The sequence below is a fragment of the Olea europaea genome, chromosome 7, assembly GCF_002742605.1.
Source record: "Olea europaea var. sylvestris chromosome 7, O_europaea_v1, whole genome shotgun sequence".
Classification (NCBI taxonomy): Eukaryota; Viridiplantae; Streptophyta; class Magnoliopsida; order Lamiales; family Oleaceae; genus Olea; species Olea europaea.
Genome location: NC_036243.1, coordinates 9496288 through 9522073, shown reverse-complemented (window position 1 = coordinate 9522073; position 25786 = coordinate 9496288). Strand labels below are relative to the sequence as shown.

At 31.8% G+C, this 25786-nt stretch overlaps 3 protein-coding genes across 3 annotated transcripts; all 3 read left to right on the top strand.

Moving 5' to 3' along the window:
* Positions 1-5196: 5196 nt before the first annotated feature.
* Positions 5197-16757, top strand: LOC111397868 (pentatricopeptide repeat-containing protein At4g35850, mitochondrial). The gene is made up of 13 exons (XM_023024836.1): positions 5197-5348; positions 5431-5566; positions 5672-5834; positions 6367-6432; positions 6538-6635; positions 7077-7194; positions 7317-7526; positions 9122-9198; positions 12855-12948; positions 13646-13711; positions 16199-16276; positions 16428-16529; positions 16680-16757. Exons 1-13 carry the CDS (start codon positions 5324-5326, stop codon positions 16755-16757), a joined length of 1311 nt encoding a protein of 436 aa, XP_022880604.1. The 5' UTR covers positions 5197-5323.
* A 1150-nt stretch (positions 16758-17907) lies between these two features.
* LOC111396922 lies at positions 17908-19453 on the top strand. The gene is made up of 2 exons (XM_023023535.1): positions 17908-18494; positions 18708-19453. The coding sequence occupies exons 1-2, from the start codon at positions 17952-17954 to the stop codon at positions 19038-19040; spliced, it is 876 nt and encodes a 291-aa protein (XP_022879303.1). The 5' UTR covers positions 17908-17951; the 3' UTR covers positions 19041-19453.
* Positions 19454-20240: 787 nt separating this feature from the next.
* Positions 20241-24945, top strand: LOC111396921 (28 kDa ribonucleoprotein, chloroplastic-like). Its single transcript, XM_023023534.1, has 4 exons — positions 20241-20838; positions 20999-21100; positions 23464-23745; positions 24641-24945. The coding sequence occupies exons 1-4, from the start codon at positions 20368-20370 to the stop codon at positions 24704-24706; spliced, it is 921 nt and encodes a 306-aa protein (XP_022879302.1). The 5' UTR covers positions 20241-20367; the 3' UTR covers positions 24707-24945.
* Positions 24946-25786: the final 841 nt, after the last annotated feature.

The window sequence follows — 25786 nt, the reverse complement described above, 5'->3', positions numbered from 1 at the left end:
TTTCAAACTGTTCTTCTTTGTTTTTTTATTTACTGTTTAGATTTATTTTGGTTTTCTATTAGATGACTGGATATCTAGGGTTTCAACGTGTTATTTATTGTTTGTAAATTTGTGTTATTTTCGTTCTAGGTTAGATCTGAAGATTTAGGATTTTAGTGTCCTTTTGTCTTTTTTTTTTTAATTTTTTTTTTACGCTTATTGTCTTTGTTTTGAAATTTATTTTTTAAAGATGTTATTTTTGTTGTTAGTAACCTCAAGATTTACTCTTCGAATGCGTTTTCTTACTGTTAAAGTGTTGAAAGTTGAAAAATTATTTTTGGTCTTCTAAGTTAAAGCTGAAGGTTTAGGATTTTAATGTCCTTGTGGCTTTATTTTTTACACTTATTGTCTTTGTTAATTTTGTTGTTTGTGACCTCAAGATTTAGTCTTCGAACGCTTTTTATTGTTGTTGAAGTGTTGGTAGTTCGAAAATGCTTTTTAATCTTCTATACTTGAGCTGGAAATTAGGCTTTGAAGGTTTTTTCTCCATTTTTTGGTTGAAAATTTACAGCTTCAATCTATTACTTATTTTCTTATTAGTTGATAATGAAGAGTAAGGGTTCGAATGTGCTATTTTTTTTCTCTATGACTCGTATTATTTTTGTTTGAAGTTAAAGCTAAATATTTAGGATTTTTATGTCCTTGTGGTTTCATTTCTTGCAGTTATTGTGTTTGATTTATCTGCGTATTCATTCACTTCTTGATGGCCTAAAAATTCTCGTGTTTATGCTGATTTCTTTGTCGTCCAAGTGCATTTTCCCTACTATATAAAAAGGGGAATGTGAGGGCACTGTAGAAAGTAACAGTGTCTTGATCCATCTTTACTGTAGTTTTTTTATTTTTTTTTTTCAATTGGGGGCAAAAAACGACACCGTTTGCTTGATATATATATTTTATTTTATTGTACACTACCTCCATATTTACTGCAACACGTAATTTTCATTTCTCCTCCACTCCGATATAGATATATATAGTAGGGATATAAGAAAAATATCACTTTTATATTAAAAAAAAAAGAGAGAGATAATATGCGACAGAATTTTTTTTACAATATATTACTTGTAAGTAAAAAATTTGGAGAGAAAAGAATTAAAGAGGATTTTAAATTTAAAAAAAAAGTTATAACGTAAAACTACACAGTAAAAAAAAAAAAATTAATCTCTCCGTGCATGGAATGAGAAAACACAAAATTTAAACTGAAGCCTCCGTGCACGGAGGCAAATGTCTCCATGCACGGAGACACCGTCTTCGTTCATGGAGACAAAGTTTATAATTTTTTTTTATATATTATAAGTAATTATTCTTTTTATCAATTTATTTAAATTTCTTTTTTATTCTTTTCTCTTTTAAATAGAACTTAATTTTTCAATTTTAACAAAATAATATTTATATATATATTTCGAAATTTTCGATAACAAGTTAATTTTAAAAATTCGTCGACGATTGTACGAATCATAAATGTTTTACATTCTCTCGAAACTCATTTTGAAAACTATATCGTAGAGATATCGAATGATCTAAATAAATATCGAAAATAGTTAAACGGATATTAAATATATGTGTTAAAAAATGCGTATAAATCGTTTTTCTTAAAAAATCAATTTTTTATTACTATTTATTATTTTTTCACAACATTTTTTTCAATACATCATGCTCAAAAAAAATTATGCGGTATGACATAAATTTTTTTTCAATTATTTAAAATTTCATTTTTTTCCAAGTGGGGAGTAAAAACAATGCGTTCCTCCATGCATAGAGTGCATGAATATTTTTTTTTACATTCAAGATTGTACGATAGTTGAATCGATAAATGTTTTACATTCTTTCGAAACTCATTTTGAGAACTATATCGTAGAGACATCGAATGATCTAAATAGATATCAAAAATAGTTAAACGGACATTAAACGTATGTGTTAAAAAATACGCATAAGACGTTTTTCTTAAAAAAATCAATTATTTTATTACTATTTCGAAATTTTCGATAACAAGCTAACTTTAAAAATTCGTCGATCATTGTACGATAGTCGAATCGATAAATGTTTTACATTCTCTCGAAACTCATTTTGAGAACTATATAATAGAGATATCAGATGATTTAAATAAATATCGAAAATAATTAAACGGAGATTAAACGTATGTGTTAAAAATGCATTTTTTTCTTTAAAAAATCAATTATTTTTTTCTTTTTAATTCTTTTATCTTCCAAATAAAACTTAATTTTTCAGTTTTAACGAAAAAATTATTTGTAGGTTAAAAAAATTAAAGAGAAAAGAATTAAAAAAATTATATATAGTGTGGTTTCCGTGCACGAAGGATTATTCAAATATTTTTTTTTTTACTTTTCCATTCTTCATTTTCATACGCTATAGCACGCCTTTTCAAATCAACTCATTTGCTTATATTATTATATTATATATATATAGTGTAAGAGAGACAATGTGAATCTATGTAACACGCAACTTTCCATATCTCCCGCATTACTCCGTGCTGACCACTTTTATAAGTAAAAAAAAAAAAAATCACTTTTAGTAAAAAAAAAAGTGTAAAAATAAACATATTAACAAAAAATATTTCTAATATATGTAAAAATTACTTATATAAGTAAAAAAATTCGTTTAAAATTATTTAGAAGTAAAAAATAAAATAAAGTTATTAAAATTAAATGAAGAATATATAAATATTATTTAATTAAAATTAAAAAATTTACTTTATAAATAATTGGTTTTTTTTATCAATTTATTTAAATTTCTTTTTAATTCCTTTCTTTTTCAAATAAATTTTATTTAATTTTTTTTAAAAATTCTTTTGCCCTACCAACTTTGGAATGACTGTTGTATCTTTCGAAGAATAGGCCTACTGTTAGGGTTCTAATTCTTACACCAATAAGGGAGTTGACCATCTAGTAAGTGCCACTTCAAGTTATTTTACGTGCAAACTTGAGTTTGTTATTTAAATATTTGTGTATGTGGATATTCTCTTTCAATTTACAACTGCATGGGTTATTTTTGAACTACAAGTGTAGCCTCTCGAATCGAAATTGCTAAAGAAAAGCATTTTGCGAAATTCAATTTACAACTTATTTGCAATATCAGATAAAAAAAAAATTTCATCTACATTAAACAAAAAATACAAAAAATAATTAAAAATAAATTATCGTTGACATATATACAATTACAACATTCATTATACTTATTTATAAGAATAAAAATAAATTATCGTGATATAAAATATACAGTTGACTAAAAGATGAGAATCAAACAAACATTTCTTATTTCCAAATACTTTTTGTACAATCTATAAATTCTACGCTAATAAAACCAAAATAAATACAAAATTCGTGCAACGCACGAGACGCAGACTAGTATTTATAGAAATATACATGCAACTCATTGTCTTGGTTTTCATTTTCTATAGTTGAAAAATTTCATGCCATCTAATGATTTCTGTGTCCAAAGTGTCTACAAGTGCGTCTTTTTGTCTTCTATTCATATTTAAGTTCAAGAATTACCCTTTAAACCTGTTATTTTTCTGTGAGGTTGAGAATTAGTCTTTAAAGGCAATTGAGACGGAAAAATTAATTGGTAAGTACGACAAAAGTGAAGAATCAGGAATACTTTACCCAAAAGTAAGTAAAATTTAAATTCAATTAGAAATCTGAATATCTTTTTTGACACGTATTTTTATGCATTTTTTTCTTTATGCCTATGAGATTATGAGAGTAAGACGTGTTTTTATAGTTTCTTTTAGGCTCAAGAATTCTGTCTTAGATAATGGAGATTTCTTATTGTTATTTTTTATTTTATTTAGTTCTTTTGATTTTGCTCTACACTATTTTACATAAATCATAGCTAAAAATTTAATTCTGGAATGCTTTTCAAAATCATTGGTGTAGAATTCTTGCCTTATATTAATAAAGTATTGCTCCTATCCCTCTCTCTCTCTCTCTGTATCTAGATGCTTTGTGTATGTAATTGATCAAAAATATGACTTTTATAAACAAATTTATGGGGTACAATTTTTTCTGTTATGATATTCTTTTAAACTGAAAGTCTAAGACAGATGTATTATTACTTTATAAAACTTCAATATTTTCCATTCTTTGATTGTGTAAAGTGATGCTGTAGTTTGGTTCAATGGGCTTTTAGAAAATTCAACATTTAGGGATTACAATTTTAAGACGTATTAAAATTGAAAGGAAAAAAATTCTCATATTGAGATTTATTTACTGCATGGAAAAATATTTAAGGGATACTCATGCTCACATTTTTCTATTCTCTACCCTTTTTGCACAAACACAAATACAAATACATTTATGACACATTTACTTTAATGGACGCAAGGATGCACTTCCATCGATAAGTATTACACAAATTATTCTATATTAGTTACACTCCCTTTAAATACACCTATTTTCAACCAAATTCTTTTATATTAGTTACGTTCCCTTTAAATATACCTAATTTCAACTTTTTTATTGTTTTTTCTAAATAAATATATTCAATTATGGATTTTCAAATTTCTCTTATATTATTAGGTGAATATCTTCATTTGCAAATTCCAACTCTTGACTCAGATTTCATCACAATTTTGAGATGATAAATCTGATGGGATTTTATATCCATATTTTACCTACCAGTAATATCATTATCATCTTATACATGAATTACATAAATAACTAACTACAATATGGAATCAATAAGTAATGAACTTTTAGTTCAAAATTGTGAAAACATTTACTTGAACTTTCAAATTTTTTTTTTCCAAAAATTTATAATTTTTACGCTAATAAAAACACAATAAATACAAATCTCATGTAACGTAAGTAATAGCGATTAGTTTTAAATAAAAGCATTGTGGTCAACCGAGGGCTAAGTAAAGCCTTTTTGCGATAAGCTCGATTTTACATAGAAGTTCCATAATCGTGAAAAATTGGAGAAAAAGAAAAAATAATGCTATTTGCAGTCGTTCACTGCAACAGTCGCCCTACGTGGCATACATATGACTGATCGTTATTTGATGAATTAATGAATAAAAAATTATCACATTAATGCATCAAATAATCACCTGTCATGTGTATGCTACGTAGAGCGACTACCGCAGTAAGCTATTACAAATAGCAAACCGATGGTAGTCTCAAAGTGCACAAATTTCTTGTACCTCACTCGTGTATACACGCCACGTGCGCATCTTCTCAAAATCCCCAAGGGTTTATGCTCAGTTTCTCTTCGAGAGCTCGACCGAAAACCAAAATCAGAGTACAAGTGCCGGTAATCTCATTCCGCCATGAGGCTCCTCCGAACTCTCTCCGGTACCCCTATAAATGAGTATATGTATATTTGCGTATCAGTGTACGTGTATGCAAGTATTTACTTTTGGATTCGTCTTCACAGGGCACCTTCGGTTAGTGACACGAGCGATAGGGCGTCGACGTTTTGCTTCGTCAACAGAAGAGTACGCCAAGCGGAATTACGCGAACAATGAGGCCGAGTACAAAACTGTTATCGGCTCTCTCACTTCTCAGAGAAGGTTTTATGGTTCTTAAATTTCTTACTTTGATAAGAAAATACTTGATTTTTATTTTCAAGTGGAATTACTTTTGATGCAATTGTATGTTGGTGAATGGGAAATTAGGCCTTATTTGTTGAGGGATGTGTATGATGATATGATGCTGGACGGAGTGAAGCCAGAGAGGGATACGTTTCATTCGCTTATAGTCGGGACAATGAAAGGGTCTCGATTGCAAGATGCTTTCTTTTTTCGGGACGAAATGAAATCCATGGGGTTGGCTCCTGATGTATGTTGTTTCTTAATCTTAATCCAATATTCTGCTGCCCTGTTTCTTTATCTCGATGATTCACTGCAAATAAATGTGCTGAATGAAACTGTTTATGAGACAAATTGTCGATATAGAGGCCTGAATCATGATTGATGCCAAAATAAATACTGAGATTGTTACTAATAATTATCAAATGATTGATAAAATAAAATAATTCATGTTAGTTTCAGCTAGACATTGCCTCTCTAAAATGTTTTTTCCATTCATGAATTGCAATGAGCAAATTTGATATGGGGTATGTTAAAACACTGATTTTAAAATTTAAAAGGTTGCTGCTTAGTTATATCTATGTAAATAGTGGCGTGATCCACTATTCGGTGGAGGGGTAGTGATCCTAACATCACAAAATGAAAATGCCCCAAAAACTTTATCGCGTGTTTTTAAAAAGCTCATTGACTTGCCAGTGCCATCCAATTAACGCTTGACAAGGTTCATCTTTCGATATCTGCATGTTTTAATTGACCATTGAGAATTTTCATATCTTTTGTAGGTTGCTCTATTCAACTTCCTAATTTCAACTTGTGGAAAATGCAAGAACTCTGACCAGGCCATTCAGGTATTTCATATTCACCTTGCAATACTTTTTTGTGCTTAAAGCTATAAATGGTTTTGGAAAATTTTATTCAATTTTATTGAGATCCGTTTTGTGTTTGTATTGAAGCTTTTAGAAGAAATGAAGAGATCTGAGGTGAAACCTACTGGACAGACCTACATATGTCTACTTAATGCATGTGCATCTGGTGGAAGATTAGATCGAGTGTAAGCTAATTGTTGAATAATTTTGCTTGGCTTTTTCTCGCAGCTATCCGCTTAATATAGAAAACATAATGAACCTTTTTAGAGACACTTCAATTGCAATGGATGGATGGGATGTGGTATCTTTATCAAGATGTTTTAAACAACATATGATAAGATTTTGCAAGTGAAATGACATCCATCAGTTGTTTTAGCTTAAGACCTTGATTTTGATCAACGTACTTGATCATACACATAAAAAATACTACTTGTAGCTTTATCTAATCATGATGTGCAGCATTTGAAGTCTTTTTTATTTTTTCAAATGTTGCTGCGCTCCTTGGTTATATATTCTAATGAACAGCGACTCCCGACTGGTGACTGTGCCAATCAGAGTACCACATTAATTCGTTCCACCCTCGAAATGGATCCTAACGGCTACATTAATCCCCTTTTGCATTGCAGATATGCTATAGTTCGAGATATGACTGCTGCTGGTCTTGGTTTGAACAAATTCTGCTATGCTGGAATTATAACTGCACACAAAAACAAGACTCCTCTTCCAGATGATACAGCTTCAAAAGTAATCACCAAGTACTACTATTTAATTTTTTTTGAAGTTTATTCTTGGATACTTTTAGTACATCTGCCTTCTTGATTGTAGATATTTATGGTACTCTTATGTTCATCTCTTTTCTGGAAAAGATTTTTGAGCTTGTTGAGCAGTCCAAAGGGTGGTCCTCAGTTGAGCAAACAAAAGACAATGCTGAAAATATTATGCTAGGTATCTCTGAAGAGGAATTGTACAACCTCCCTACGGCTGAGTACATTCATCGCCGTGGTGGGTTCATTTCCAGGCAATTAACTGTATATCATGTGGCATTTCATGCTTATGCTGACCTGAGGACTGTTGAGGTATTATGTGAATACTTATTTTTTTGATGGATACCATGTGAATACTGAATTAAATACTTTTATATCATTGTTTGTTGGTCTTTATGTTTGTAAACGACTGTATTGTTATCTTCTTTCCTTTACATAAAATCTCCTTTCTTTGTTTGAAATTAAGGCTCCGTTTGGTCCTTATTTTCTAACACTCATTTTCAATCACACATTCTTTAATAAAAATAAATTTGAACATGGACCCATAACTTTTCCCTACTTTTTAACCACACATTCTCTATAATAATCACTTTCACAAACTGTGTTCTCAAGAATCTCTACCAAATAGGGACTTAGTTTATAGTGCAATATTATGGCACAGTTTGCACGATATATGGATTTTGTGATCTACCTGTGGTGGAAGGGAAGAGAAACTACAGGGTATCCGTGACTAGATATGAACGAATGGGTAGTGCTATCAAATGGATTAAACCGAACTTGAATATGGTAGTTTCCTGTTATCTATTCTGTTTGCAATGTCCCCTTCATACCTGTCTTCTAATTCTCCTTGATTATTGTATTTTATTGGGAGTCTATCAACCTTCATATATGATGCTTATAAGGAATATTGAAACAAATTGCTCATAACCCTCTTCTTAAGGTGAAATCATATTCAATGCTGGCCGTTTTACTTGATTTTGATTTCATCAAACTTTATTTAGCCCTTGTTTGATTCCCTTTTTTTTCGAAGTATATTTTTCTCTCTTCTTTTCAATCTCACGTTCTTCAATAAAATAATAATACTCACAAATTCAAAACTTTTTTTTTATTTTTTAACCACAAATTTCCATGAAAATACTATTATAAAATACAGTATTTCCTAAAAATGGGGCTCAAACTTAGAATGATGATTTGGTCCCTCTTTTACTATAACAGTAACATCACCTGTTTGGCTAATGACTCTGAATGCTGATTATTATACAATGTCATCTCTCTTTAGATTTTAATACGTAACTACTGGTTTAATTGCTCTCTTTTAGTTGGGGAGGGGATAAAGCATGAGAACTCTCATCTTTAATGATATGAAAAATAAGTTCATAATTTAGAGCCCGTTTGGTTTGGATTAAAATATGATTTTAATCTAAGTCATATTTTAATCTAAGTTAAAGTCAAACAATCAATATTAACTATATCTTCATGGGTCCCACGACTTTTCAACCGCACATTTTAAAAATTTCTATTACAATCTTCTAAAAATCTAATTTTAATCTCAACCAAACACCCTCTTAGACCCAGCTAAAACACAAGTCTAGGGCAGTTTTACATGATTTATGCTCAATTATGGCAAGACATGGGGGTTAAAATGTGATTCACCTTTGTTTTCTTCCTTTTATTTCACTTAAGTTTTGACACTTACCACGTCTCAATCAAACACTCGTCACTCATCAGATAACTGAAGAATGATAAATACTTTTGTTTATAGAAAGTATCTGTTCTCTCTCTATCACAGTCTTTCCTTTGTTTCTTATCAGGTCGATATATCTTATACTGTATACGCAATGCAACTGGCACGATCTTTCAGAATGCATCTGTCATCTCTTACCGTTTGACTTATTGTGTCTGGGCAGGCTACAGAAAGACTCCTGGAGATGCTTGAGAAGGATGGTAAATCCCCTGATGTTTTCATTCTGATGCAAGTTATGAGGTATTTTGTTGTTGAAGTTATCTCTTTCTGTATGTATTGCTACCCATTACGTAAATTTACATTATGCGAAGTATAGATATCCCTGCTCTTTCTTTGTGATGGATATCCAATTTTCTGGCCAAGTTTCAAATTTCTTACTGTTCCATATGATTTTTGGTTATAAGAATAGGTGACTCTTCAAGTTATTAATGCATTCACAAGAAACTGGAAATTGCATCACATTCTGTTTTTACCATACACTCGCAATGATAGTGCCAAGTCTTTCCTTCTCATGCACATTATTACAGAGCAACCCAAGCAAAATTTAAATTTATTTTACCTTATTCTTTGCTTAGTTATATGCTCAACATTTTCTGAAAAAGTGACCACATTTATTCTAGAGCTACTCTCCTTTCACTTGTCTGTTAATATTGCTGTAGATTCTTGAAAGACCGGTTGCCAATATATATATATATATATATATATATATATTTTTTTTTTTTTTTCAAAACTGGGGCGAAGTAGACCTTTGCCTTTGCTGCATAGGAATAGATGATCATTATACAACAATGAAAGTGATATAGAGGTAGGCTAACCTAGAAATATCTTCCCTTGTCTAGACATAGAGAACATAAGGAACTTCTACTTTCCTACCTACCCAAGTCCCGTTTACCCAGATAATAATTATTTGAAAAACAATGCAGCAGGTATAAACGAAAAGAGGTGAAGCAACGAATTAATAATCATTATTAACATACAATGTGGAGTACGCACGTCGCTGCATGTCATTCCATTTTGTCTTTCACTTCCCTCATCATTTAAAGGCAGGGCCTGCCAAGAAGAAACTTTTATATATTTTTTTGATTTTCAGTTCAGTATTCACTATTTACTTTTTAATTTTTTAAAAAAACAACTATGTACTTTTATTTCCTATATGTAATTCAGCTGCTCAGTTGGTTTTCTTTACTGTGCTTCAGCTGTCGATGTTCGTTGAACTAATTGAGGGTTATTTACGCCATGGTCGTTGAAGTTTTGAGTAATTACATCAATGGTTACTCGAGTTCTTCTTACAAAACTAGTCAATTAAGTTTCTAATTGTTACATTAATGATCACTCGGACTTGGAAACAGAAATGAACATTAAATACTATGTGGCACCATTAAGTACCAACGTCACTAAATGGCCTTATTTATTATGCCAAGTCAGCAAAAATTGTTGTAAAAAAGAAAAGCCTGGTTTTACTATACGATTTAAGTCCAAAAATTAGGCAAAAACCAAAGAAGTGTTACGTTTTTCATGTAACTGTGTTTATTCTCAATTCCTAACTCCTCAATTTGTTGACTTGGCCTAATATATAACGCTGTTTTGTGACACTTTGGCACTTAAATGGTGCCTCAGAGGATATAATGTTAATTTTTTAATTACGAGTCACCATTTGTGTAGCAGTTAGAAACTTCAGTGACTATTAAGAAAATAACTTGGCATAATTATTCAAAACTTCATCAACTACCCACTAAATGAAAAAAATTATCTTTGATAGTTGATCTCCCTTTCTGAACGCGATCATTTTGTTTAATGTCATTTCTGTTTCTAGGTTGACAACAAAAATGTAATTTCCTATTGCTCCATTTGATGCAAGTTATCTGTTTATATGCTTTAATTGGTTTCTTATGCAGGTGTTATCTTCATGCTGGGGACATAGACCGTGGTCAAAAAATTTTCGAAGACTACATGAAATCCAATAGACCACCTATGATAGAACTATACGTGGTGAGTTTTGAATAAATGTGCTATTCTTCCACCAATTTATTTCTTTCATTCTGACGAGGACAGCATCGCATATTTTATTCTTCCAGGAAAAAGATGGAACGTTTTCAAAGACCCTGTGAATTTGAATAAACTACCATCAAAGAGATCTATGTGGTGGTTTTTAGACAAATATTATATAGCTTGACAAGTTAATTTCCTTCTCTGTGACCATGATAAAATTTTATGGACAAATGCACCTCCAATAGAAAAAAATGAAAGAACAAGACATCCCTTTTGTTACTTTCTACGGCTGCATATTGTTCTTAGAACCTTGTACTATGTTTTCAATAAATTTAAAAATGGCTTTTATCCTTGTTTTACCAGGCTAGGTAATGATCTTCCAGTGGATTTGTCCATTATAAATCATACGAGTCTACTTATCCCAAAAAAAATTATAAATCATATGAGTCTGATAAATATGAATTAACTCATGATAAGAGGGTGGAATAGTAGTGAAGTTCCAAATATATGTATAGGAGATATATATTTAAGTGCATTATCATGTCATAATAATCTATCATACTCGGACTCGGATACGGATACGGGTATATATTTAAGTATCGGATCTTTGATTTTCTAAAACAAAATGTAGGATACGGAAATTTGTCTAAAAAGAGTCCAAATTTCAAAACGGGCACGTGGGTACGTTGTTCAAGCTTCAATTTCCCAAGATGTTATTTTGAATAAACCAAAATCAATTGTTCATAAAAAAAAGAAATGAGTATTGAATAAGGGGTTAAAATGAATAAAATAGAATTCTGAGATTTCATTTTCAATTATGGGAATTTAATTACTAAATGTTATATAAAACAAAAAATGAGGGACTTGATTGCAATTTAACTTAGTGAAGCAATAAGTAGCACTATATGGAACCCCTTTTTTTCATTTTATACAAACAAACCCTTTTTTTCATTTTATACAAACAAAACCCTATATCATTGAGAGAGAGAGAGAGAGAGAGAGAGAGAAGAAGAAGAAATGGAAAGAAAGAAGAAGAAGAAGAAGAAGGGAAAATCTAGCGCTATTGCCTTTCTCCACCTTCTCGGAGATAACGCTAGATTTATAGATAGCAAAAGAAGAAAGAAATGGAAAAGGGAAAAAAAGAAGAAGAAGAAGCGGCAAAAACGGTGAAGTATCCAGTTGAAACTTGGAGGATCAACAAATATCTCATACCCATGCCGTGTCATGTCCGATACAGGTACTCCAACTGTTTCCAAGAGTCCGAGCATTAGAGATATTAATATGTGAAAGTAGATTTCAAGTACATAAAATATGTAGTGATCTCTTTCGTGATACTTACAGTGCATCCAAGGAAGCTCAAGAATGTAAATGCATTTGTTGTTCGACATGACACAGCATCACCAGCACAAGAATCTTCAGAAAAGTGCCGACATAGCACGTCGCTGACATATTGATTTAAAACAATATGTGTGTATATATATATTTATATTTATTTATTTATTTATTTATTATTATTATTATTATTTTTAAAATAGATTATTTGAAACGTGATGCACTGATGTAACGGACCTATTAATTGTTATGAATTAGAAATTCTTTTGGAAGTAGAGATTAAAAAAACGACTCTAATTATCTACATCAACTTCTAGTTCTTAACGATTGGTATGGCTAATACATCAACACCGCTCGATTCTCTATTTCACGTGGGCAATTCAATTTAGCCTCGAGGTGATTCATAAACTAAGGTAAGTTGTTTAAAGCACATATTTATGAACGGATTGGTTGAACCTATAACATATAGAATAGGTCAAAATTACTTCTTTTTTTTGTCTTTCTAAAAAGTAACTTCTATTGCTCCATTTGATGCAAGTTATCTGTTTATATGCTTTAATTGGTTTCTTATGCAGGTGCTATCTTCATGCTGGGGACATAGACCGTGGTCAAAAAATTTTCGAAGACTACATGAAATCCAATAGACCACCTATGATAGAACTATACGTGGTGAGTTTTGAATAAATGTGCTATTCTTCCACCAATTTATTTCTTTCATTCTGACGAGGACAGCATCGCATATTTTATTCTTCCAGGAAAAAGATGGAACGTTTTCAAAGACCCTGTGAATTTGAATAAACTACCATCAAAGAGATCTATGTGGTGGTTTTTAGACAAATATTATATAGCTTGACAAATTAATTTCCTTCTCTGTGACCAGGATAAAATTTTATGGACTAATGCACCTCCAATAGAAAAAAATGAAAGAACAAGACATCCCTTTTGTTACTTTGTACGGCTGCATATTGTTCTTAGAACCTTGTACTATGTTTTCAATAAATTTAAAAATGGCTTTTATCCTTGTTTTACCGGGCTAGGTAATGATTTTCCAGTGGATTTGTCCATTATAAATCATATGAGTCTACTTATCCCAAAAAAAATTGTAAATCATATGAGTCTGATTGTTAACCTGAAGTATTGCTGAATTGGTACTGAAAACGTTTAGTCTCCTTTCGATCTGCAAAGATGTTGGTCAATTACCGTGCTTTCTTAATTGTATTGTTCATGAGAGATTGCTTGACTTTGAGTTAAGTTTCCTTTGAATTCAAACATAATTGGATTTACTGGAGTAATACAAATATCCTTTGCATCTGCTTTAATTAATGACCATCGAAAATGATGAATGATGTGATTTCTGTGGCCATAGACACTTGCAGAGGGAGCAATGGTTGGATATACACCCAGGGGAATGCAACTTGCTCAAGAGACACTGGTATTTTATGGTCTATACTTGTATCAGAATTAACTAATTTGTGTTATTTATAATACCTTTATTTGCCATCATCCAGGTCAATATGAATTCTAGGGGCTTTATAAATTTTGTAATAAAACTTACCCAAAAATTACCGTCGCAACAGCGCCAATGATACTACAAGAATGGTTAGTTTTTGCTGCAACAGCTGCCCAAAAACATAACATCTAAAGACAAGTTACAACTTGGAGAACTTCTACTATGAAATAAAAAACCAAAAACGGCATAAAAGAATCCCTCTTTTTTGAAGAAAAAGAAGAAATAATACATAATATCGTAACACAGAAAAAAAAACAACAATAACAACTAACTAACCTAAGAAAGCTCGTTAAGATACTTCACATCCCAACTATTTAATTTACTTGCAGATTTCTTGTCCTTACGTTTGAGAGAGCGAAATAGTGTCTTAGTTTTGTTGGAAGAAGATTTACGAGAAAGTAATAATACAAAACACTTTTCACATTTATATTATTTCATTTCTGGAAGGTACAACATTCAACAACGTCAGAAGATATTTTTGAAACTAAGCTATAGTAACCGACATTAGATGGTTGAATAAAGTCAACAAAGGCAGCAACAATTAATGCAGTCAAATATATATATATATATATATATTTATATTTATTTATTTATTTATTTATTATTATTATTATTATTTTTAAAATAGATTATTTGAAACGTGATGCACTGATGTAACGGACCTATTAATTGTTATGAATTAGAAATTCTTTTGGAAGTAGAGATTAAAAAAACGACTCTAATTATCTACATCAACTTCTAGTTCTTAACGATTGGTATGGCTAATACATCAACACCGCTCGATTCTCTATTTCACGTGGGCAATTCAATTTAGCCTCGAGGTGATTCATAAACTAAGGTAAGTTGTTTAAAGCACATATTTATGAACGGATTGGTTGAACCTATAACATATAGAATAGGTCAAAATTACTTCTTTTTTTTGTCTTTCTAAAAAGTAACTTCTAAGTAGGAACTTTTCTGCATCTTTAATCTTTCTTTCTCTCACCCCAATAGAGTTCTAGCGTTTAATATCAACTTCGGCTAAACCATTCGAGTAATATTCTTGTACCTGTATATTATCATATAATATGTGTTTTTGAGCCAAATTATTTTTAAAGAATGTATTTTGGAATAGTAGATTATTGAAAAATGTGTGATTAAAAAATGAGGAAAAGTTTTGGATTTACATATAATATTATTTATTGAAAAATGTGTGATTGAAATTAGATCAAATCATTGTTTAAAAATGTATTTTTTTTGAAAGAATGCGGCTTAAATAGGGCTGCATTACTAATTTGGAGCTAAAGTGTAACTTTAGTGGCTGATTTGAATTAAATTAAACTTAGTGACCAACTTAGACTTTTCCTTTAACTTAAATGACCAAAATATATATTTTACCCCTTCTAAAACACTGCTTTACTACTTATCCCTGTTTTCTCTGCTTCTGTGGACAAGAATTCTGTGCAACATAATTGATCCATAAGCTCATGTTAACCATTCCTATCTTCATGCTGGGGACATAGACCGTGGTCAAAAAATTTTCGAAGACTACATGAAATCCAATAGACCACCTATGATAGAACTATACGTGGTGAGTTTTGAATAAATGTGCTATTCTTCCAGCAATTTATTTCTTTCATTCTGACGAGGACAGCATCGCATATTTTATTCTTCCAGGAAAAAGATGGAACGTTTTCAAAGACCCTGTGAATTTGAATAAACTACCATCAAAGAGATCTATGTGGTGGTTTTTAGACAAATATTATATAGCTTGACAAGTTAATTTCCTTCTCTGTGACCATGATAAAATTTTATGGACAAATGCACCTCCAATAGAAAAAAATGAAAGAACAAGACATCCCTTTTGTTACTTTGTACGGCTGCATATTGTTCTTAGAACCTTGTACTATGTTTTCAATAAATTTAAAAATGGCTTTTATCCTTGTTTTACCGGGCTAGGTAATGATTTTCCAGTGGATTTGTCCATTATAAATCATATGAGTCTACTTATCCCAAAAAAAATTGTAAATCATATGAGTCTGATTGTTAACCTGAAGTATTGCTGAATTGGTACTGAAAACGTTTAGTCTCCTGTCGATCTGCAAAGATGTTGGTCAATTACCGTGCTTTCTTAATTGTATTGTTCATGAGAGATTGCTTGACTTTGATTTAAGTTTCCTTTGAATTCAAACATCATTGGATTTACTGGAGTAATGCAAATATCCTTTGCATCTGCTTTAATTAATGACCATCGAAAATGATGAATGATGTGATTTCTGTGGCCATAGACACTTGCAGAGGGAGCAATGGTTGGATATACACCCAGGGGAATGCAACTTGCTCAAGAGACACTGGTATTTTATGGTCTATACTTGTATCAGAATTAACTAATTTGTGTTATTTATAATACCTTTATTTGCCATCATCCAGGTCAATATGAATTCTAGGGGCTTTACCCTGAATGTGAGAATGGGAAATGATCTCCTCCTTGCAGCCTCTGGTGAAAAAGTAAGCCATAGCAAGAAGTTATATCTGCTTCTTCCATTTTTTATTCGCCATTCGTCTTCTATCTCTGTAACCTTTTTCTTAACTCATTTTAAGTTTTTGTCTATGATGGTTCTTTCTTTCAAAAGCTAACAGTTTTGAAATTGGCCGACAGACCGGTGGATACACGACTGCCAACTTAATATGGGACATGATGCAAGCTCGTCGCTTAACCCCTTCACTTCCTGCTGTTCAAGCATATTACAATGGATTAAAAGTGAGTCTTCCATTCGTATTGCAATTAATAATGGAAAGAGTTGAGCCCAATATCTACACCACCAGATTGGCCTTCCTAACTTGATCGAAAATTCTTACATGATATAAAGTAAGTGTGGTTTATTGCATTTTAATTCTCTTTGAATTTCAGGAACGAGAGATACCCGAGGACGATCCACGACTGATGTTAGCAACAACGTCAGAAGATATTTTTGAAACTAAGCTATAGTAACCGACATTAGATGGTTGAATAAAGTCAACAAAGGCAGCAACAATTAATGCAGTCAAATATATATATATATATATATATTTATATTTATTTATTTATTTATTTATTATTATTATTATTATTTTTAAAATAGATTATTTGAAACGTGATGCACTGATGTAACGGACCTATTAATTGTTATGAATTAGAAATTCTTTTGGAAGTAGAGATTAAAAAAACGACTCTAATTATCTACATCAACTTCTAGTTCTTAACGATTGGTATGGCTAATACATCAACACCGCTCGATTCTCTATTTCACGTGGGCAATTCAATTTAGCCTCGAGGTGATTCATAAACTAAGGTAAGTTGTTTAAAGCACATATTTATGAACGGATTGGTTGAACCTATAACATATAGAATAGGTCAAAATTACTTCTTTTTTTTGTCTTTCTAAAAAGTAACTTCTAAGTAGGAACTTTTCTGCATCTTTAATCTTTCTTTCTCTCACCCCAATAGAGTTCTAGCGTTTAATATCAACTTCGGCTAAACCGTTCGAGTAATATTCTTGTACCTGTATATTATCATATAATATGTGTTTTTGAGCCAAATTATTTTTAAAGAATGTATTTTGGAATAATAGATTATTGAAAAATGTGTGATTAAAAAATGAGGAAAAATTTTGGATTTACATATAATATTATTTATTGAAAAATGTGTGATTGAAATTAGATCAAATCATTGTTTAAAAATGTATTTTTTTTGAAAGAATGCGGCTTAAATAGGGCTGCATTACTAATTTGGAGCTAAAGTGTAACTTTAGTGGCTGATTTGAATTAAATTAAACTTAGTGACCAACTTAGACTTTTCCTTTAACTTAAATGACCAAAATATATATTTTAATTTTGGATTTACATATAATATTATTTATTGAAAAATGTGTGATTGAAATTAGATCAAATCATTGTTTAAAAATGTATTTTTTTTGAAAGAATGCGGCTTAAATAGGGCTGCATTACTAATTTGGAGCTAAAGTGTAACTTTAGTGGCTGATTTGAATTAAATTAAACTTAGTGACCAACTTAGACTTTTCCTTTAACTTAAATGACCAAAATATATATTTTACCCCTTCTAAAACACTGCTTTACTACTTATCCCTGTTTTCTCTGCTTCTGTGGACAAGAATTCTGTGCAACATAATTGATCCATAAGCTCATGTTAACCATTCCTCAAAACCCGAATCCATGTCAATTTCCTTACCAAACAACCTTAAAATCTACTAGATTTCCAAGCAGGGAAAAAACCATTCTTCCCATAATTTCAAGCACAAAATATGATGAAGACAACCAGAAAAACCAATCTTCAGCAGGTAGAATCAAGCGTCTGGTTCTTCCTCAACAAGGCAGAGCAAAAGTCGACCCAAATCCCGATAGAGAATTCTATGCTTATCCACGTTTCGTGGCACATGTTGATGATAAATTTATATCGACATTGACAAATCTTTATAGGGAAAGATTGAGGCCGGAAATGGAGATCCTTGATCTGATGAGCTCATGGATTAGCCATTTGCCTAAAGAGGTTAAGTACAAGAAAGTTGTAGGGCATGGACTCAATGCACAGGAGCTTTCCAAAAATCCGAGGTTGGATTATTTCTTTGTGAAAGATCTTAATCAGGATCAAGAACTTGCACTGGAAAATGGCAGTTTTGATGCAGTTTTGTGTACAGTTAGTGTGCAGTATCTTCAGCAGCCTGAGAAGGTCAGTTGGCTTTATTTATTTTTAGTCATTTAATATATCGTCTCGTCTAAAAGTTTAAGTTATCATTAATGTAAGGTTAAATAAGAAATACAAGATTGATCCGAAATTTCTCCCACCTATTACCCGACCAATGGATTATACAAATTCCATTTTTTCTTGATTATATTCACTTACAATTTCTTATGCCAACTCGGTCCAACTCGAGTTTTTCAGGTATTTGCCGAGGTTTTTCGGATACTAAGACCAGGAGGGGTTTTCATTGTGAGCTTCAGCAATAGACTATTCTATGAAAAAGCCGTAAGTGCATGGAGAGATGGCACTGCTTATAGTAGAGTACAACTAGTTGTTCAATATTTCCAATGCGTGGAGGGATTTACGCAGCCTGAAGTAATTCGCCAGTTAAATACGGCCGCCACGGCTGACGGTGGTGCTAAAGAGAACAACTCAATTTTCAGTAGGATTACGAGATGGTTGGGATTGGTGTCAGGATCAGATCCTTTTTATGCAGTGATAGCCTATAAGAACTTCAAACCTATATATGAATGAAGTTGTTGTTACATTGTGGGGTTAATCTGTTTGTACAGTACAGGGGCGGTTCACAGATAAAATTACAGTTTGCTGAGACGACAGCACCTGTACGACTGTCATTTTTTGTTTTTAATATTATTATTTGCAATCATTCACTATTGCAGTCGCCTTATATACCATACACGTGGCGGTTAGTGGTTCGTTGTATAAGGTAATAAAAAACTACCACTCTAATGTATCAAATCACTAACCGTCACATGTATGTCTCATAGAACGATACGACAGTGAGGGATTGCAAATAACATTACTTTTTTTTGACCAATTGCTGATGAAAATTTGACAAGTATTTTTCGGCACAAAACCCTGTTAAATCGCTCTGTACACATAGCAAAACTCTACATTGTAATGCATATATTTGTATTCTTTGTCAATATTTAAACCCCATTTGTTTTTCATTTTTGAAAGAATGAGAATGAAAAATATAGTTGGACCCCATACAAAAAATTGAAATTCAAATTTGGTGGTTTGATATGATAGATAATGGTCATATTTTTCATTTTAATGAAGAAATAATGGGAACCAAACATGGGCTTAATTTTGTAAATTCAATACAGTTCTAGTTAGCTTAACCCATGCTCAAGTTAGTCCAAATGAAAATATTTTGAATGTTAACAAGAGACTCATTTTGCACACCTCCATTTTATGCTTCATTAAGTGCTTGTTTAGTAAAGATTTTGTTAATTGATTTTTTGATTATTAGAGATAAAGTGAGTCCTACTACTTGTGAAAGAATAATTCAAAAATGCAAATTAAAATAGTGAAATAACGATAAAAAAATTGATGTTAATTGGATTAAAATCTGTATCAAACACGCTCTAAATAAAAGCTCTTTTTAATTAAAAACATTAAAATAAAATATTTTAGTTTCATTTCAAACATGATAAAAACGGGCTTTCTAGAACGCCTACGTCAAAATATATTGGAAAAATACACCATTATTCCCCAAGATATTCAAATGGGATTGTTTCTTTTCGAAGTTGTGAACCAAATTATGACCCGATCAACAGATTGCAGACTAATTTACAATTCGATTGATGGCCAGACACTAATTTATGACTCGATTGAATAAATTGAAGACTAATTTACAACTTCACCAATAGATTAGGGATTAATAGTACAAATCTTCCAAAGATATTGGTCTGAAAATCTTTTGGCTTATCTCTTTCTTGGAATATCGACTGAGTTATCTGACCCCCAAGAAGCCCTTTCTCGGCTGTTCACACCCGACCTCATCCCTACTCTTATCTTCAAACTTCAATATTTCTCGTTGAAATTAAGCTAAAAAATGGTTTCTGCAACCACGCCTCTAGTCAATCCATTTAAATGTTGTGTCTCTTCTGTCTCAAGAACATCATTCTTCCTTTCCTCCTATTCCAAAAGCCCATTAATCAGATTATCGACTTCTTCCACATGGGGTTCTCTTAAATCCAAGATTTTGCCATATAGGGTTGTCCCACTTGCAAATACCTCGGACTGGGCTCAACAAGAGGAAGAGAAAGAAAATGAGAAAGATGTGTTGGAGTGGGAAGCTGCTGGGGATATAGAGGCTAGTGGCGCTGGTTCGTTTTCGTGGGAAGGTGAAAGGGGGCAAGAGGAGAATGCGGATGGTGGAATTGTGGAGGAGGTTGAGAGTGAAGATACATATTCTGAGCCGCCTGAGGAGGCTAAGCTTTTTGTTGGAAATTTGCCTTATGATGTTGACAGTGAAAAATTGGCTCAGCATTTTGAACAAGCAGGAGTTGTGGAAATTGCAGAGGTACAATGATTCTTGCTTTAATTTCTCAAGAGTTTGGCATCTGTAATGGCTAATTTTATGAGTTTGTTTCTGTCTTTCCTTTTTAACTTAATCTTTTGGATTATTTATTGGGAGTAAACTTTAAGATTTTTTTAGTAAAGGGACTCTATTGATATTGTAGGTAATTTATAATAGAGAAACAGATCAAAGTCGGGGGTTTGGATTTGTGACAATGAGTACAGTGGAAGAAGCTGAGAAGGCTGTGGAGATGTTCAATCGTTATGTAAGTTGTTAATTTACCACTCTTTCCTACTGGTTTGTTTTCCCTTTTTCTCAATTGCGTATTATAAGTAGTTTTGGTGAATTAGGATAGATGAGAAAATATGGGTTCTTGCCATATGCTCTTTCAACCTATTTGCATTTTGTCACTTGTCATTATGGTTGCTATGTTGGGTTTCTGAGTGTGTTAATCTCTTGGTTATGACGCTGATTTGGAACATGAAGAAATTGCTTAGAACTTGGGATGTTTCTGCTTGCTATTGATATAAATATGTTCTCATTGTGGTTGCGAAGTTGGATTCATGAGTGTGTTAACCTCTTGGTTGTAATAGGGATTTAAAAAGTGAAGAAATTGCTTAGAGCTGGGGAAGGTTCTGCTTGCTATTGAGATAAATATGTTGCTCCCTGTAGCATAAATACTTGAAGAGCATGTTTGGTAATATGTATTAGACTACTTTGTATAGTAAGAAAGGAAAAAAAATTCCAAAATTTTGTCCATTATAATGTTGAGCACGGTATAGTGCTAAGTACTTTAACATGCGCTTTTTATTCTCTTTTTAGTTATTTTAAGATCAAACTGTTAGGAGTTCTGTGATTTCATTACCTTTTGCCCTACTAAAATTTCCAAATTAGACATTAATGTACTGCCAGTCAGTTTAGCGACCCTCCGTGACAAGACTGAATTCAAAACCTGTTTGTTTCTTTGGAATTTTCATTCTTGTCTCTTGATATTGCTCCTTGTTTTATTTCCTTCTCATATATGGAGAGAGATTTTCCTTTGAATTTTAACCTTTATGCAGGAAGCAAACATTTCAGTTATCGTGTTTCTTTTCAGCATGATGTGTGCATGTGTGTGTGTGTGTGTGTACAGATTTGATGTACTATGTTAATGAGCTTTTCATGTCGAATAAGCAAATTTTTGAATAAACTTCTATGTCATATGAAGTAGTTCCAGTTTCAGGTGATACTCTTAGGCTTTTTGTGTGAATATATAGCTTTAATTACTTCTGAGATGATAAATTCGAGGTTCTAGCATTATGTTCATTCTTGTCTCTTGATATTGCTCCGTGTTTTATTTACTTCTCGTATATAGAGAGAGATTTTCCTTTGAATTTTAACGTTTATGCAGGAAGCAAACATGTCAATTATCGTGTTTCTTTTCAATATGATGTGTGCACGTGTGTCTACAGATTTAATGTACTATGTTAATGAGCTTTTCATGTTGAATAAGCAAATTCTTGAATGAACTTCTGTGTAATACAAAGTAGTTCCAGTTTCAAGTGAACTCTTAGGCATTTTTGTGTGAAAATATGGATTTAATTAGTTCTGAAATGATAAATTTGAGTTTCTAGCATTATGTTCATAACGTAAAATGGTCTGTGTAGACTGTTTTTGTGTGCTGAACTGAAAAGAGAAGGGAGAATGGACAGAGAACCCAATACATTTGAGTAGATTCATGCTTTTAAGCAGATATTCTATATAACAAACATGTGTGTATACGTGTCACAGACTGATAAGCAATTTTTCAAAAAAGTACTAACACGATACGTTGTTGACACGTTAGTTAAATTCTTTAAAATTTCTCATTTATATAATATAAATTTAGTTTTATATTTGTTATTAATTTTTTTTATTGAAATCTTTTAAATATGATTACTTATTTGTTATTTACTTATAGTTTTAAGTTAAAAATATATAATATTTTTGATAAAGAAAAAAATGATCATGATAGAGTGTCTGATGAGTTGATATCTGACATGGACACTATATTCTAGTTAAAGTATTTGTGCAACAAAGGAGGATGGAGTATAAACATTTTATTTGATTTCTATTTTCTTTTTATTATGTTACTATCATTACTTCATTATAATTTTTTCTTCCTTCCTTTCCCCTCCTTCCCTCACTTCCTTTCTCGTATTCTTTCTTTTGTGTGTGTGAAGGGAGGGGGCCGAATTTCAAGAAGGCTTTATCTAACTATAGTGAAAATCAATCAGGAATCAACCTACTGAATGTGTATATTCTTTGCAAATTATATTTTTTCCTGTTGGAAAACATTATTGGCTATTTACACTCCTTAATCAAGGCTCTTTTTCATAACATCTTTTGTGTGTAGCTCAAGCCATTATTCCACTTTAGACATCATGAACCTTAAGCTGTTGTCAGATTCATATTTTAGTACTTCTGCATCCTGCAGAATTTCTTGATAGTTTTCACTATTGGTCCCAAACCTATTACCCCATGGCCAATTTGCAAATTGGACCAAATGTTCAATTTTTCCTTATGTATCCTGATTTGTATACGATTTCTAAAGTGCAAGCTTTGTAAATTTCATTTCTTGCAGCTGATTTCAATTTGACTATTCTCCAGGATATAAATGGAAGGCTTTTAACTGTAAATAAGGCTGCTCCAAGAGGTTCACGACCAGAAAGGACTCCCAGAGAGTTCGAGCCTTCCTTCAGAGTTTATGTTGGTAATCTACCATGGCAAGTGGATAGTGCACGACTGGAGCAGCTATTCAGCGAGCATGGCAAAGTGGTTGATGCGAAGGTAGTATATGATCGGGAGAGTGGCCGCTCACGTGGATTTGGTTTCGTGACAATGTCGAGTGAGACTGAATTGAACGACGCTATAGCTGCCCTTGATGGACAGGTAATTGATATGGCCCTACTATTTACATTTTTGTACTTTCATTTTCCTTGTATCAAAGTTGATGCACAGAACCTGAAATAAATTTTGCTGTGAACAATAGTAGCCTCTACTCTTAAGTTAAATGCAAGGGAAGTCTAACCATTCTCGATAATACAATATTCCGTAATTAAAATTAATCAGAATCATTACATTTAGTGACCTTCAATAAGTAAACCACATATTTCATCATCCATTGGAGAATGCTTATGCACTAGCCTATGGTGCAAGTAAACATGCCTAACCTAATTATTAATTTTTCTGGTACCAAATGTTGAATCTAAAAATCAACCTTAAAAGGCAAACTCAAGTGCCAAATTAATATTTGTCAAATATTTTGGGCATTTGAACTGCAAAATTTTGTTAAATATTGTTCTGGCATGTTAAAGTTGATTTAAAATTTAAATTCAACTGTAGTAGTTTAAATCAGCATACCCTTGTGAGTAAATGAAACTTAGATACAAACAACTGGACAATGGGAGATGAATCCAATGCTAGCCACCAACCTCTGTTTTGAAGTGAGCACAACTCTTCAATCATTTCGATTTACTTGAAAACCCTTCTGTTTGCATTACCTTTTAGTTATATATTATAACTGGTGACTGTGATCTCCTGAGATCTTTCTATATAGCAATCGGGAAAGAGTAAGAAATTATAATACTCGAGGTGTGCATATGGCATGCAGTATTAGATTGTATTCGACAGTGTAATTGATAATACTTTTACTTTCTAAATGTCATTCAGTAGTGTTTAATCCACCTTAATATACAAGCAAGAGGTGTATTGTTTGGTTGATCTATCTCCAACTCACAAGTTAGAAAGAACGAGTTTCTGACCTCGTGTGTAATTTGTGATGCAGAATTTGGACGGAAGGGCGATTCGAGTGAGTGTTGCTGAGGAAAGACCAAGGCGGAGCTTCTTTTGAATCAACTTATTTCTACTGCAATTGTTGCATTATTCCATTTTTAGACAGAAAAAATTTTGTGTCGTCTTTGCTTACAATTCTGGTTTTGTATGTTTGCAATTTCTCTATTTTCTTCCACACCCACAAGGTTTGTCCTGCTTATTCCAATTGCAATGTCCACAAAACTGAATGGTATGTAAGTGGAGAAAATTGCCCGTGTTTGATTACTATTATTTGGGAACTAGTGATTTTTAGGAGAATGCGTGGTTAAGAAACGGGACAAATTTTTTTATTTACGTATAGAATATTTTATTGTGTGAATGTGTGATTGAAAATGAGTATGTAGAAAAAAGAGTTAGAAAATAATGATTGTCAAACAGGGATAAAGTATAGATGTCATATTCTAAATTATTGAAAAAAAAAAATTATTTATTTATTTTATAGAAAGCAATCAAGAGCTTAACGTAATGAATGAAATGAGATCTCGGCCGATTAAAACTTGTCCATATAGTTTAATTGACGAACAACATAAGCGTGTACATGGCTGTGGGAATTTTAAGAGATTTTAATAAAGATACCATGTGCAACATTTTCGTCGATCTATATATGAAAATAGGAAAAATTATAGTGAGGGTTCCGAACCTTTCAGTTTATTCAAAATACACCTTAACCTTTTATTTTTGTGATCACAGTTTCAAATCTTTCACTTTAACGACAATTGAAGTCCATTGGACAAAATTCGGCCACAATTTTATTAGTCAACACTAAAATTGGAATTTTGACTTAAAATGAAACTTTTAATGTTAGGTAAAATTGTCATTTTACATTTCTATAATAAAAACTTTAAAATAATTACATAAAATAAAAAAGAAAGAAAAAAGAAGAAGAAAGAAATGTTCATCTTCCCATACCTCCCAACCCAATTCTTTCCTTGAAGAGTTAAGCTATATATACAAAGTTGGTTGACAAAGTAATATCGACACCAATCATTTCAAAAATAGATTTTTAAATCATTGGAAATCAATAACCTAAATTTTGTCAAGACTTAGCCCCCGTTTGGTTTCTATTATTTGTTCATTAAAATAAAAAATATGACTGTTA